Genomic DNA, 16,957 nt, shown 5'->3' on the forward strand with positions numbered 1-16,957 from the left:
GCTGCTTCAACATACGGCCCGACGGTTCAACTCAAGTTTAGGCTAAAAAAAAAAAACTCCAAAACACGAATGTCGCATTTTGTCAGCACAAATAGGACTTATAGGATTGGAGCTGCGGCGGCCACGTTCCACCTGAGCACACAGAATTATATTAACACGGCGTGGAGATAATGGCGCAAATCCTCTCTCGCACCAACAGGCCGACTGCTCCAGGAGACAGGGCCAAACAAATGACTTAGCAGGCTCGTTTATTTACATTTTCCCCACTCTTTGGCTGATGTAAACTAGTTACATTGCAAATATGAACCACTGACAAATAAACGTTTCAGTGTCTCATTTTGAGTTGACTGTTTTTTTCCTACATGTTTATTACCTGAATGCTGCGATGGTTCTCTGTTAGTATTTGCACTGCCAAACTAAAACCGACCACTAGGTGTCACACTTGATACACTTTTAAACCAGCCCCAAATCCTACAGGGCTAATTCACACACAGCAGATCCCATCCAGCGTTTCCAAATAGAATTTTCAGTTCCAGTCAGTTTACCTTCCCATCCATTCGCTAATACATTATGAAATTAATTTGAGTGTCTGTTCCGTGATGATTGAACATAATGACTTTTCCTAAGTGCACAGTGGTCGCTCAGATTTAGGCGATCGAAGAGGAGACTGCGATTTTTTTGTTGACACATTAGTTACAGACCGGTTCAGATATCTGAGTATCCGATAATCTCGTGGCTCGCAGTTTGTCATGGCATTGATTTTCAAATCCTCTTATTTGTTTCTGAATGCGTCCCTGGCCTTGCCCTCAGCATCGCTCCCTCAGCTTTCCCTAAGACCAAGAGGAAAACGAGAATCATAAATGCTGAATGAAGCACAGGAGGTTCATATAAAGATGAGGAGAGTGAAGAGGAAGCAGAAGTGACTGGCCTCGTCTTGAGCGACACCGTTGTGGCACCCGAGGACATGGTAACCGGTATCAACATGGATGACAAGGCACAAACTAAAGTCACCTCCCTCTCTTTCTTTCGATCACACCTCTGTCTCGGAGGGGGGAGAGGACAGTGCAGCGCTCCAAGACACAGAACCAAATGTGGTCAACAGTCGTTCTCTTACAAAGCAGCGAGCTTTTGGAACTCTTCTAAACAAAATGTACAATTACACGCCTGACCAAACAGTGGTTGTTCTCAAAGCAAACCTGTACGCTCTGAATGACTGATCTGGACGGGAGGAGTCTTATATATTATTATTCTGTATACATTAGATGAACTTATCTCAGTACAACATCGACTTGCGGGCGGACATTAGCAGTTTTGCTATAAACAGGCACATGACATCTCTTCTACTGAGACGTTTAGATGTTTTTAGTGCATTGTCCCTGATCTAATCAAATAAAATAACCTTCTCTCTGTCCCTTTCTTTCTCACCTCTCTCTTTTCTCTCTCTCCCTCTCTTTTGTTGTCTCTCTCCTTCTCTCCCACTCATCTCTCTCTCTCTCTCTCTCTCTCTCTCTCTTTCTTTCTCACCTCTCTCTCTCTCTCACTCACTCTCTTGTGTTGTCTCTCTCCTTCTCTCCCACACATCTTTCTCTCTCTCACACACATCTGTCTTCTCTCTCTCCCTCTCTTTTGTTGTCTCTCTCCTTCTCTCGCGCCCATCTCTCTCTCTCTCTCTCTTTCATGCCTAACTCGTCTCACTCTTTTCTATGGCTCTCTCTCTCTCGCCCTCTCTTTTGTTGTCTCTCTCCTTCTCTCGCACCCATCTCTCTCTCTCTCTCTCTTTCATGCCTAACTCGTCTCACTCTTTTCTATGGCTCTCTCTCTCTCGCCCTCTCTTTTGTTGTCTCTCTCCTTCTCTCGCACCCATCTCTCTCTCTCTCTCTCTTTCATGCCTAACTCGTCTCACTCTTTTCTATGGCGCTCTCTCTCTCTCGCTCTCCTCTCCCTTCTCTCCTCGGGCTGTTCCTGGCTTTCTGCTGATAACCCTCTGAAATCCTCATTTAAACACAAATCAGCCACATTAAAAAGTCACATTTGATCTGCATATTCAATAAACAAGGCAGCGCTTGGCCAAACAGGAGCACACAGGACGAGGCACACCCCCAATGCCTCTGCTGAGACCGCTTTACACCATATTCTTACTCTTTCAAATACAAGGAACCTATTCACGTTTGACTCACAGTTTGTAATACATTTCTCATTTTGCAAGAACTTGTTATAGCTCCCTCTGCAGAAAGCAGTGGGCAACATGATGAAAGCACATATGAAGTCCTTGCTTCTCTTATATAGTACACCGATACTGCCATATATAACATTGTGCGTCGAGATGTGGGAGAAAACCTATAAAACGAGCATATAGCTAAATGTATTAAAAATAAAACTCTGAAATACATAAGTATTCACACCCTTAAAACTGCGCTCAGGTGCATCCTTTTCTACTGATCATCAAGTTGTAGATGTTTCTCCAGCTTTACTGGAGTCCACCTGTGGTCAATCAAACGGATTGGACTTGAAGAGCACAGTGGACTCTATTATTTGTAAATGGAAGAGTTTAGAACCACCAGGACTCTTCCCGGAGCTGGCCGCCTGCCCAAACTGAGCAATCAGGGAGAAGAACCGTGGTCAGGGAGAAGACCAGGGACCTGATGGTCACTCTGACAGGGCTCCAGCGTTGTTCTGAGGACATGGGACTAGCATCTCTGCAGCACACTTCCATAAAGGCCTGGAGTGCTGTCGCGGATCATACACAGGATACTTGTGTGGTATATTAGGACATGATGATGCACTTTTAGAACAAAGGTTTACTTTCATTTTAATGCCTGAGAGTTGACAGTATCCGGTATCGTTAGAGTCAATAATATCGTTTATCACGATACTTTCCAGCCACAATAGATCGAACTTCAAATTTGTTATCGTGACTGGCCTACCTGACACCCGGCCTCACTGAAAACTCTGGAGGAAGAAGAACCATGTCTCAGCTGCTCTGCCTCATGTGAACAGGAGAGGACGAGCACACTTTTGGGGCCCTAAGCAAAAACCCACACAGGGGCCCGACAGTAGCATCCCGTGGCTATTCGATGAAGAGCGAATCCATTAACGGTCAAAAACAGTTCCACTGTGCACAAGTGGAGCATAATGACCTCAATGCAGGCCCTGCCCCTCTGTGTGAGAACCACTAACCACTAAGCCACTGTCACATTCTCTCACCTCTGACCCACATTGACCCACAGTTTGGGAACCACTGATTTAAAATAAAGCCTGTACCTGATGGTTATTTCTATCTGACCACTGAGAATTAGCCCAATTCGTTTTAACTGTGCACATTCAGAGAACCAGAGTTACTGTAAGTAACTGTGCTCATGAGAACTGTGTGTGAAACTACTGTCCTGATTCTCCACTAGAGACAATAAGGAGACAGTTTAAATGAGAGTATGGCCCATTCCCCGAGTCCGAGTAGAGAAAACATGAGAGCAGCGCCCGGGACACGTGGACATGCCGGCGCACAGGGAGACAGACAGCTGAGCGGAGAAGCACTCGCGCCTTGGAAGTGACCGGGGGAAGGCGGTCAGTCTCTCCTGCACATCCACTTCAGCAGACTGCTCCGTTTTGGTGTTTTGTGTGGCAAAGTAGGCGGAGAGTGAGTGAGCGCTGTCACAGAGCCTGTCCCCGTAACAACGCGTTGATTAATCAGTGAAACAACGCCGTAGTTTGACTGAGATGCGGGGCCCTTGTGGCTGCGGGGGCCCTACGCACCCCATGCGTATAGGAAAAACCGGCTCTGCAAACACAGAGCGGTCACGTCACGGCCCAATCCGAGTACTGACTGGCCAAACTCACAATCTGATTATATTAGGTTGCAACATTTATATTTACTCTGGAAAGCTCCGGAGTCGCCTTACAAAGCCACAGCATTCAAGGAAGCAGAAAAAGATACATTTCCTTCCTCTGTGCACTGCACTCTTGGATAAGTGTGTGTTCGGAACACAGCGCCGCTGGCTGGTCAAAGGCGTGCACTGCACTTTCATAGGTTTTGTTGACACGAAGGTACAATCTACTGTATTTAAAGTAATGAACATCAGCAGGTGGACCAGAGTGCTCTTGAATATGCAGTGCACAAACACACATGATCCAAACCAAAGGGAACAACACTGTGACACGGTCAAAAGGAAGTTTAACTGTGCTCCAACTCTCACCACTAAGCTGGACTTGTCCCCCTGTTAAACTGCACTCCCTGCTGCATTATTCAAGACACATCTCCCCCAGTTTGACTAAACGCTCAGTCCACAAAACTCCGCCGAAAAAAAGAGAAAAGACATGTTCGTCTATTTCCACATCGCGCGTTATGAAATATTCAAAAGAGCCGACCAAATCTACCTTTACAGCCATTTTCGCCTCAGTAATCATTCATGAGTTCCCACGCGGAGGAGGAACGTCCAGACGCTGCACTCGTTCTGTACATTTATTTGGCTTCATTTGAAAAAGTGCCCCAATAACGCCTGAAGTGGACATGCATAATTGCAGCTTATTACTCTGTTTTTGGAGCCACTTTTCATCACTTCCTTCAGTGTGACTCTCGATGAGCGCCCACCCCTGGCAGCAGGCGGAACTGACACAAAATCTACCTGATAAAACATGTAATCACAATGTGGTGTGAAAAAGTTACTCCCACAAAATCCTTTCCAGTCTTGTTATCAACTCCACCACGTGAACCAGCGTTGAACTGTAATGGGGGGATATGCAAATGAGCGTCCGCCTGCTGGAGCCTATGGAAGTACTGCTGTATTGAGTAGAAGATGGATTCTGCACATTCATCTGCGGGAGAAAAATGTGTTTCTGGAGCTCTGTTGACACCTACAAGGCCTGGCCGGGATTATCTGCCTACAGAGGGAACGCGAGGTACAAAGCTGCAGAGAACGGGGATCAGTGGGCTATAGGTTAACCTCTTCACCCCCGCCTTATCCGAGCACATCTTCTCCAGTTCGGCTTTACCCAAATTGAAAAGCTTCTTGCACAAAAAAAGTTAAAACTTTGAAAAAGTGACAAAAATGTAGCGAACATACAATAAAAAAGTGACAAAAAATTAAGTTAAGTTATACTTTATTAATCCCTGTAGGGCAGAGGTGTTGGGTCGTGGGCCAAAATTCAGCTCCCACGGCGGGTCGCGGGTCACGTATAATAGAGAAAATATTCCAATAAATGAATAATAATAAACTGTGATTTGGTCAAAGCAACAACTTGACTGTAGCTTCATTAATAACGGCTTATACTTGTATTGCACTTTACAAGCCTGTGTCACAAGTTCCTCAAAGTATTATTCACTCACTCACTGTTATTGAAGCCACAGCCACCCTGGGGCAGACTGTCCATTTACCATGTGGCTATAGAATGTGTTGTTCATATCCTGAGCTCTTATTACATCAGTGCCCTCTGCTGGACATGTGTGGAACTCTTTCCTTTGGTTTAATTCAAGCTGCCCCCTAGTGGCTGGAATGAGTTTTCTGGTTATTCTTTAAATAATCATAACTCCGCACAGGAATGGGCGAGAGACTGACTTTTTTAAATGATTAGTAAATGAATATAAAATCATCTCTCGGGCCATATGTTTGACAACCCTGCTGTAGGGAAATGAATTCTCTGCGTTTGACCCGTCCTCCATGCCGCTGGGGCGACCTGTAGGAGCAGTGAGCTCCAGCGTGGGCCGGCGCTTGGGGGTCACATCCCCAGTGGTGGAGCCAGGCTGATGGTCAGAAACACCAGGCTGGAGGATGAACCTATTGTACATGTTTGCAGTGATAGGGAAAACCGGAGTACCCGGAGGAAACCTACGCAGAAACGGGGAGAACATGCAAACTCCACACAGAAAGGCCCCGTTCAGGTGGGAATCGAACCCGGGACCTTCTAACTGTGAAGCACGAGCGCCAAGCACTGTCTCGCCCCAGGTTTGATGAAAAAGTGACAATAACACGGCCTCAACGCGACCACAGTGCAAGGACATGGATCCGTTTAGATGAGTTTTGTAGGTCTGAGCTTCCAAATGAGGCGTTATTATCGACTGTACATATAAGCTCCTCCTCACTCCTCCCCGTTTACCACAATGACCACGCTCAAAGGGGAAGTCATGGCGGATTTACAGACTCCCCCTCCCCAGCTCTGACGAAGCATGTCCCTAAAAAGGACATAAGGGCGGGATCTTCACTGTAGACTCCGCCCTTGCGTGACGTGTAGCTCGCTCTGCTCCAATGCTAACAGTCCGACCCTCATTAGTGCGAGATTTCAAAAATGTTTCTTATGAAGAGCAGCCTGGTTTCTTTAATTGTGACAAACCCAGCGTTACCTCAGGAGGAAGATCTAGCCGTAGAAAGTGTTTCAAAATTAGAAACCAGGCGCTAAAGTTGTTTTTAACGTGTCTAAAGTCCAATGCTTTTTAATGGGAGACTAGCGGCGATATGGAGGTACTACAGCAATGGCGGCCTCTAGTGTGGTCGTCACAAAGCAGAGCAGCCAGCAGCCATTGGGCGTTACACTGGCCCATAGGCTGTAAGCTCTGGTCCAGAAACATTTAGATTTGGGTAATGCTGAACTGGAGAAAAGGTGGGGGTTAAGAGGTTAAAACAAAATTCATTTTAGAGACATCAATTTGAAGCTTTTGATGGAAATTAGTGACAGAAATGATACAAAAAAGTTTTATGGATATTTATTTATTTTTTGTTTAGTTTTAAGTGGGACAATGTACATTAATGAACATTAGGACAATGTAAATGTACCCGAATTAGCCAAAAGGCTAGTTTTCATGGTCCACCTGCCAGATCTCATAAGGCAATCTAAAAAAAGGAATCAAAAAATCACACACTACAGTAACATACAATATATAATGGCCAAAATGGCCAATATTTTGAGGCACACAATTGGAAATATCAATAGAGATTTGATAAATAAACTGTCGACTTATGAATGTTGTCTTCTATCTACAATTTTTAGTCTAATATATAAAAATGTTGGTCGTGATTGCAGCCAGATTGGGTCCATGTGTTTTGAAACTCTCCGTGTAGGATGTAGCAATGATGGTAAAGCTTCCCCCCAACACCAGCGCCCATCTGTCTCTCTCTTTCTGATCTGCTGGCTGTGATTGGACCTGTCATTCCTCTCCACACCTCCATGTTTTCTGCCTAACAAGAGCCCCATCGCCCCCCATTCCCAAGCACACCGACTGAGAAGCATGCACAGCCTCCGCACCTGAGCTGTCACTACTGCTCTGCTAACACCACCTTTACAGCCCTCCTGCCGGACCGGCCGACCACCTCGCTGCACACCATTACTGCTCCTTTACTACTCTAACCTTCTCCTGGCCAGGCCTTCACGCAGGCGCTCCTCTGAAGTGCTGCAGTCCTCGGAGAAGGGCGAAGTCGTAACTAGCAGCTTCGTGCAGTTTCTGGCCAGAACGGGGCCCGCGATAAAATGTGACTTTAGAACAGAAACGTGCTTTATGGGTAGTGTAATGTTCAGCTCCACATCCGCTGGCTGTGCTTCTCTGTGTGATCTTCAGTCAGTGTTACGGTGGTGCGAGTCGGTGGTGCAGATGATGAGAAAGACCTGGTGTGCTGCTTTGTCTCATTCGTGCGTTTCTGTAAAACCTGCAAATTGAAAACGCCACACTCCAGCACGCTAAGTTGTAGGGCTGTCCAAAAAAAAATCGATTCTTCCATATCATTTAGCCTTTAGCACAGAACAGCCCCTCCTTCAGTCTGCCCTCACAGCCAGACTATCACAAAACCTTTACTGGAGCTAAATGTCTCTCTGAATGTTCACCCTCTAAATGCAGACGTTATTGTAACGTAAGGTACGAGTACTCCTGCCGGGGCAAAGGAGCAGGGCCTTTTGATAAAAACTGAATCATGAAACATAGGACGCAATGTTAAAACTGTCTGTTGTGCCAATAGACGATAAGTGTACACACATGAGGTGTACTTTTGACACCCTCATCAACAATAAACTGGACTGGTCCCACAACACCAACGCCCTGGACAAGAAGAGCCAAAGTCCCTCAACCTTCTGAGGAGCCTGAGGTCCTTCAGAGTGAGCAGGCCTCTGCTCAGGACTTTGTATGACTCTGTGGTGGCCTCTGCTCTCCACTACGCTGCCGTGTGCTGGGCCCCGGGCCGCACAGAGCGGGACAAGAACAGACTGAACAAGCTGGTCAGGAGGGCCAGCTCTGGACTCTGTGGAGGAGGTGATGGACAGGACGGTATTACCTCACATCCATCATGGACAACACCTCCCACCCACTACACAGGACTGTAGAGGAGCTGAGCAGCTCTTTCAGTGGCAGACTGAGACACCGTCAGTGCAAGAAGGAGCAGGTCCTTCATCCCCACTGCTGTCAGACTGAACAAGACTGTAAAGGCCATGTTGTTTAAATGGCGCAGTAAGTTAGCAGATCATGTTGCTGTAAAATAGGCGAGTGTCACTAGTGTTAGCTTAGCGGCCCATTCATTCCTATGCGTAGCTTAGCCTAGCCACTTCCATTCATCTACATGTATCAGTTAGCACTGCGCCTGTTACACTACAGCTCCGGTGTCTAGAAAAGTGATTGACTGTGCGTCATGTAACATGTGTCAAAGCAGCGAGGCACGAAACCAGAGATCATTTCTGGTCTTTGCTGATGTAAACCATACGTGATAATGGTGCGTTCCATTTGTACTCGGAGGTCGGTATATCCAACCTCCCAGTGGGAAATGTCAACTGGCACCTGGCACAAGCCCCGAGTTGGGGAAAGCAACATGGCGGCGCACGGTGTTAGCAGCAAATAAAAACGACCTACTAAAATATTTTTACATTTTTTGCGTTCTTAACACTAAAGTTTCCTCCTTTGCTGCTCGCTGTCTGTCACTCAGCTCTGACAGGAGTTGAGCCTCTGAGGTTATAAAATGGACTGTTTGCTAATGTTGCTAACATCCCTCACGGGCTAATGCCAACTGCGCTCTCTTATTGATTTATAACATTAGTCATGAGATCGTAAATGGAACCATACTGTTCAGGTTTATCAAACCAAAAGTTCAGGCCATATGTTGGGATTTTTTACCAGCATCGCAGCTCAAATGTTTCTTATTTTTTTAGCGGTCATTAGAATTTCCGACTTGACAACTGGAACACTGAAACTCGTAAAAAATTCCAACCTCCTAGGACAAACGGAGCGCAGCACGAGTAACTGTGCTGCATTTCCGCCGCTTACCCGTGGGAAATGTACAGACAGTATGTGCGGCCAATTAGCTCTGACTGAATCACATAAATAGATGGCACATTGAAGTCCTGCCTCGGAGCAGCAGAGCGGCAGGTGAAGGAGCCGGCCCCGCCCACTGGACCTCCGTGAAACTGCAGCAGCAGGTTGTCTGTGCTATAGGGGTGGGCCATATCGTTATCGCGATATGATTCATTGTCATTTTTTGTATCGTTGTGGACACGATATAAGCACAGCTCCATCACAGCAGCATAAACACTGACTGTAGGACACGGGGACAGGTGCTTAAAAAGGAAAACGAAATGAAGGAAAAAAAAAAAAATCACTGAATTAATCTTCCCAATAGTTGCACCTATTGGGAAGATTAATTCAGTGATTTTTTTGCTGGGATTTTGAAGCAATTTGTCCATAGTCAATTAAATCGGCAAACATATATCGTTATCGTGATACTTCTTTTTTATATCGTGGTATAGATTTTAGAACATATCGCCCTGCCCTAGTTTGTAGGGCTGGGACGATCCACTTTTGTCACAATCCGATACGTATCACGATATTCAGGGGCTGATCCGATACGTATTGCGATACAATAAGTAATTATGATTGTAATATGTTTACCTAAAAATCTGTAAAAAGAAAACAGTCATGTGTCCACAGTTTGTAAACCCGATGATATTTGTGTCAAGATCGAAAAATGCAGTAACATAAAATGTAACAAAGTGCTGTTACAGGAAAATAAAGGAGTGCAGGGTAAAAATGCCTCCAAACACAAGTATTGAAAAAGTATCTAGTACTTTTTTGTGCAAACTACTCTAAGTACTAGTTTGTGCAAACGATGAAAACGCCACACAGCTTTTAGAATCTCCGAACGCACACATCGATTTGATTGTGTTTGTTGTAATAATTCTGTTTGTCCACAAGAGGTCAGTGTTTAAACAGAAAGAAGCAGCTCTGAAGCTCCGAACGTCACACGGCTTCACTCGGCCATCGCTGGCGCCCGTGAAAACTGCTGTATTCGCTTATTTTTGTTCGACACGAGATTGTCAAGAACTTAGGAGGGAAATTCCAAGAAAATGTTCCAAATATATAACACCAGCAACACTTTGTTAATGCGCAGAAGAGGCTAGCTTTGATCGCTCTGTAAGCCTGGAGGTACTGTGAGCATCAGGTTTGACAGAGACACGAGGCGGGTGTGTGTGTGTGTGTGTGTGTGTGTATGTGTGCATATGTGTGTGTGTGTTAGAGGGAGCAGACAGGAGCCGCTCGGGGGGGCACTGGGGATGCTGATAGTGACAAAGTTTATTTAGAAAAAAGGCTCCTCCGCTTGTCATTTTCCCTCTGATCTTACAGTCGGGGAGGGGGATCTGTCTTAGGGGCAGTTTGTGCTTAAATACAACAAGTGCTAAGTCGCTGTGTTGCAAAGATGGTGTGTCTTGGCAAGAGATGTGAATAGAGGATCATTTTGTGTGTTTTGAGAGCGGTCATGCTAATGCTAAGTATGGGACATTATGGGGAAAACAATGTAACAAGCTTCATTTCATGTTTTATTACCATTCAGCTACACTATTGTTTGGTCTGATTCTATTACGCTGTGATCAATGTGGAGATTTTTTGCTAGTTTTCCCCTTTAACATCTTAGTTTTCATGTCAGAGTATAAAAAAGACTAAACTTATGCTATTTTTTGTTCTTATAGCCAGACCTTAGTGTTAAGGTAAGGTAAGGTGGTACTTTATTGATCTCACAGATGGAGAAATTGCATTCGATGAGAGAGCATCCGGCAGCAGCACCCATTCAGTGCGCACCACTCTTTTTTTTTTTTTTTTTTTTTTTTTTTTTGTTAGTTTCGTACCTGATGGTTTCGGCCTCCCTCAGAGCTCACGTGGTGTTGCACAGTGTCGCATGTTTCCGGATCTCAATGGCTTCTCTGATCCAACAGTGGTATTTGCTGCTCTCGGTGCCGATGACATGAGCACTGTCCCGGTCCATAAGATGACCCTCCCTCTTGCAGTGTCCGATATGGCAGACTTCAGCTGTTCTGCTTGTCGTTCGGTGGCTCCTGTGCATGCTTTTGATGTTTCCTTTTCACATTGCGTTGGATCAGAGAAGCCATCGAGATCCGGAAACGCGCCCCCCAGACTGTGAACCGGGTCGAGGGGGCGTACCAACTTTCCCGTACCTGGGACACAGTTCTGAAGAAGTCGGACTGCAGATGGCGCTGTCAGCCTGTTACTACAAGCAGGAAGTCAGTGCCAAAACTGTTCAAATCAGCTGACCAGACACGTCACAGCAACACCACGAGACACCTCTGAGGAAGGAACCAGTCGTAGCCAAAACCAACACCAAGGTCTGGCTATGAGAACAAAACATAGCATCGTTCTTAGAAGACCTAATGAACCTATAGACTTACCCCACATGATGCTTATTTTAGGATGATTTGTCGTAAGGCGGAGAAGTAACTAAGACATCGCGCTGCAAAAGCTGCTTTTCCATGGTTATTATTTACATTATTGACATTGACATCGAGATCGCGCTGCAATCCAAATATGGTCATTTCCTTTGTGGGACACAGATGCTGCTAAAGACCAGAGAAATGTATAGGTAGGAGGTTTTCATTCCATACACTCTTGAAACGACATCTCCACTGTAGCAGCTCCGACAGACTCTAAACGTTACAGGCTTGGACTCAACAACATTTGGAAAGATTTTAAAATCCCCAGCCTGATTTCTTGAGCCTTGAACCTCAGAATCTCCTCTGAAAGAATCTGTTCCTAGCATATCAACAAACATAAAGCCATCAATGTAAACCTGGCTCTATCCATGATTTAGATTTCGCTGGTGTCTCTTTTGGGACAGTATATGTATATTCTTTTATACTCCGCACACCTCCTTATGCAAATAGCCTCCATCTCCTGCTGTATCCGTAAGGCCTGGCCCCAGGAGACACAGCCTGCGCTGAAAAAGTCAGAGCCACAGCCTGTCAACAGGAGATCCCAGACCAGCGACTGACCGAAAGGGCGAGGGGGTGAGGGGGCGAGGAGAGGGTCAGTGTTCAGAGAGAGAGAGGTAGGGAAGCTTCTGCCCGTTACGTGTGAAATAGAGATGACTTTATTGATCTGACAGTGGAGCTATACAACAAGCCGGGCCAAATTAATCCATTGTTTATGTTTCCCTTGCTACAATAAAGCAACTGAAAACTCTAAAACAAATGTGAAACGGACTTTCCTCGCTAATTTGTTGCTCCTTCATCAAAGTCAGACCTGCAGCTGTGTTCCGAGTCCTTCATGCATGTCGGAGTCATTTTTATACTTCCCGCGGCCGGTAATTAGAGGCGTAACGGTTCAACGAAATGAAATTTTGTTGTTGTTTGGGGTTTTTTTTTCTGAAAAGACTAGAAATATACAAAATATTGCAAAATGTCATTTTCTGGGATCTGCTTTTCTCAGTCAGCTCAATAAACAACAAAATGGTTGTTACAAATGTGGCAATTGTAAAAATGTTGTGAAGACAAACCGTTTCCCTGATGTTTCCACTTCTAAGTCTCTGCAGAGGGTTTGAATTGCAACACTACATTTATCGCCTTGAATGTGAATGTGGGTGTTTTTATTTAGGTAGGACAAAACACAGGTTTCGAGACAGACTGAGCGAGCACTAATACACAATCAGGATGCAAAACGTCGATTACCCCACGGCCAAACATTATAAAGAAAATAGACATGAAAACTCTAAGCAATGATCATTGAAAGCATCCCTCAGCACGCACGGGGGTGATCGACTCAAACCTTCTGGATCTATACATTAAAGGCCACTTGCTGAGAGATTGAATTTGCTCCTTTTTTGTAACCATCGTCTGTTTTGCCTGAAAACTGTGTCCAACTTTCAGGTCCTTTGATATTTTTGATGTATTCTTGTCATGTGCTGTATATATATTGTTGTAGCTTTCATCGAGTGCAATCTATTGTTATATTCAGTGCTCTCTGTTTGTTTATAAGTATATATATGTTATGTATACAGCCTAGCACTGTGATCTACATGTCACATGACCTGTGACTTGTATTTAAATCAAGTGCATGCACAGCTTCAAAACGCGTTGGCGTTGATTTAATAAAATCATTTTTCTCAGACCAGACGTGCCTCAGACTCTCTACCTTTCAAAGTTGCTAACCTGCCCACCTGGCACCATATGACGTTCGATCCAGTGAGCACCTCTAGCTAATCCTTTTCTTCTGCTTAATCTCTATTTCAAACGTTATTAACGGAAGTATGACCTGATGGAGTGCTCAGTGCTTCACAATAACACAGCACTGATGGCAGGCAACACATGACCAGAGCAAAACAAGAAGCTAACGATCACCTGAGGGAGACTGAGGTGGTGATACCACGGACAGACTTTCCCTCAGAGGACTCCGGAGCAGGGACTCCCAAAGGTCCCAGACGCACCGAGCGCATCATGCAGAGTGTGCTTTGGAGAGCTTGACCCGTGCTTTGAGGCTTCGCATAACACGTGTGGTGTGTCTGGGGCCTAAGTCCAAACCTTACCCTGTATGAGCTCGCATTTTGAAAAGTGTAATCACTGTACAATGGATAGATAGTACCAAAAAAAAAAAGGATCAGGGCAATCAGCTTTCACAGGAACAGTCTGTCACTCAGAAGTCCGTCACCAGAACAGTCCGTCACTCAGAAGTCCGTCACTCAGAAGTCCGTCACTAGAACAGTCCGTCACTAGAACAGTCCGTCACTAGAACAGTCCCTCACTCAGAAGTCCGTCACTAGAACAGTCTGTCACTAGAACAGTCCGTCACTAGAACAGTCCGTCACTAGAACAGTCTGTCACTCAGAAGTCCGTCACTCAGAAGTCCGTCACTCAGAAGTCCGTCACTAGAACAGTCCGTCACTAGAACAGTCCGTCACTAGAACAGTCCGTCACTAGAACAGTCCCTCACTCAGAAGTCCGTCACTAGAACAGTCTGTCACTAGAACAGTCCGTCACTAGAACAGTCCGTCACTAGAACAGTCCCTCACTCAGAAGTCCGTCACTAGAACAGTCCCTCACTCAGAAGTCCGTCACTAGAACAGTCCGTCACTAGAACAGTCCGTCACTAGAACAGTCCGTCACTAGAACAGTCCGTCACTACAACAGTCCTTCACTAGAACAGTCCCTCACTCAGAAGTCCGTCACCAGAACAGTCCGTCACTAAAACAGTCCGTCACTAGAACAGTCCGTCACCAGAACAGTCCGTCACTAAAACAGTCCGTCACCAGAACAGTCCGTCACCAGAACAGTCCGTCACTAGAACAGTCCGTCACTCAGAAGTCCGTCACTAGAACAGTCCGTCACTAGAACAGTCCGTCACTAGAACAGTCCGTCACTAGAACAGTCCGTCACTAGAACAGTCCTTCACTAGAACAGTCAGTCACTCAGAAGTCCGTCACCAGAACAGTCCGTCACTAAAACAGTCCGTCACCAGAACAGTCCGTCACCAGAACAGTCCGTCACTAGAACAGTCCCTCACTCAGAAGTCCGTCACTAGAACAGTCCGTCACTAGAACAGTCCGTCACTAGAACAGTCCGTCACTAGAACAGTCCGTCACTAGAACAGTCCGTCACTAGAACAGTCCGTCACTCAGAAGTCCGTCACTAGAACAGTCCGTCACTAGAACAGTCCGTCACTAGAACAGTCCGTCACTAGAACAGTCCGTCACTAGAACAGTCCGTCACTAGAACAGTCCGTCACTCACTTCATTTATGGACCATGAATACTTTTGAAATGGTACATGAGCAGGGCTTTACATAAACTTCTTTGCTCACTAGCCACTGAGGCTGGTGGTTTTCAGAAGCTACAAGCCACCGACTGATTCCCACACTAAACCTATTCAAACTAGACCTATTCAAAATATGGTAATGTAATGTTTGTCACTTCAACTTCTATAAATGCAACGTTACCTTTTGATGAACATACCAAACCCCATAAACATGAAAATGAACACTGCTTTGTGGCTCACTTCAATTAAACGTATTATTGCACTTTGGCCCACTGTAGTAGAGCTACACAAATGAGTATTGACAATTCTAAAGACTTAACCAGTGAATCAAGACTGTCACTTTCTCCAGACCGGTACCAAAGTGTTGGTGAACATCCAACCTCTAACTGAAATCACTTCAGTGCGGCCAAAGCGCTTGGCTCCGTGATCTCCTTTCCCTTCATAACGGCCATAGCTCTTTCTCTTCACTAACAGGCCATTTATTAAGTGTGCGCTGCCTACACTTTCATTCATCACATTATATCAGCTACTGTATTCGGTTGGGAATGAAACGCATTGTCCAGAGAAAAGAACAAGAGAGTGACAGCGGCTCGCCCTGAGTGGTGTGCGCCAGAGAGAGAGTCAGACGGATTCAGACAGACTGGAGCACAGACCAAGCAGAACCAAACCCGGGCCAAGGAGAGAATCTAGACTTAACAGGGGAGAGTACAGTTTTAGTACAGAGCGACTTGAGTGACTCTGCATTAAAAATAAAAATGATCAAGTAACCTGAAAGCCCTATAATGAGCCACTGGAGCTTTGCCACTCCAACACAATATTCTGATGTAGCACTTTCTACCAGCACTGATGTTCCACAGTAAACCACATCCACAGAGCAGTATTCATGGGACACTTTGAATGAGTCACATTTTCAACTCAGTCTAAAACAGTGATCGAGATCGTGACCAAATACGAAAACATGTCTCTTACCTTTCCGATGTACTGGTAGTCGCTGCCCGTGTACTCCTCTTGCAGAAAGAACTGGTTCCACATCCACCCTCTCCTGACCCTCCGTAGCCCCGCCCCGTCGGCTCCTAGCCCCGCCCCTCTTGGCTCTATCCTACGCCCGTCCAAAAACATGGCACCCGAGCAAAACGTTAGTCCAGTCCCCAAAAGCAGGAGCAAAGAAACCGGTATATTCCTCATGGCGTCCACAGGGGATCGATGCGGCTCTACCTTCCCAGCAACGTCACTCCGATGTGGGCCGAGGGTCCTCTGAACATAGTCCTCCGGGTTCAGCCGCACTGGAGCAAGCCTGGGACACAAAGGACAAGCAGCAGGTCAGCGTTTATGCATTCTAAAACCCTCAAACTGTAGAAATGTCAAATCTAGAGGCCTTGGATAAAGACTTTGTTTTCCAAAGCACCCAGTTTGAGATTAATGTTGCCATGGACCTTGTGTTTCAGGAAAACCCAGCAAAGAATGAAAAATGTGCGCCATTTTCCAAGAGGGCTTCCTGATATCAGTATTGGTGTTTCTTTTTTATCTTGAGCTGGCCAGACCATTAAAGGTCATTTTTATTAGTTCCAGCTCAACTCCGCTTGGTCCCAGGACACACAAAAAAAAACGATATCTTTGGATAAAGGAAAGGAAGACAGACCACCGAAAATAAACATTCGGCTCGCACGAACCCTGGAAAGAGAGAGATTTGCCCTGAAGCTCCAGCACAAACAGACACTGGGAGATGCAGCGGACAGAGGAGGGCCGGAAGACGAGCGCTCTTAAAGTCGCAGCAGGGGAATATTATGTTCAGCCCGACCACACGACGGCGATGCCTGAAGCAGCATGTGGAGCCTGTTCATCCAGAAAGTACGTGATGGAGTGGTGGGTTTTTGCATTTTGACTTTTGTTTTTGCATTTTGGCCTTTGCTTTTGTGTTCTGGCTTCAGTTTTTCGCACGTCCTCTTTGGTTTGCCGTTATAGCACTC

At 45.7% G+C, this 16,957-nt stretch overlaps 1 protein-coding gene across 1 annotated transcript in view; it reads right to left on the reverse strand.

Annotated features, from left to right (window-relative positions):
* LOC306973237 (cadherin-6-like) overlaps positions 1-16,957 on the reverse strand; it is a 115,429-nt gene that overhangs the window by 45,805 nt on the left and 52,667 nt on the right. Inside the window, exon 2 of the mRNA XM_079570139.1 lies at positions 15,960-16,284. Within this exon, the coding sequence (XP_079426265.1) occupies positions 15,960-16,175 (216 nt within the window). The 5' untranslated portion in view covers positions 16,176-16,284. The remainder of the gene's footprint in view (positions 1-15,959; positions 16,285-16,957) is intronic.

Source organism: Gobius niger (assembly GCF_951799975.1).
Source record: "Gobius niger genome assembly, chromosome: 13".
In the NCBI taxonomy this organism is placed as follows: Eukaryota; Metazoa; Chordata; class Actinopteri; order Gobiiformes; family Gobiidae; genus Gobius; species Gobius niger.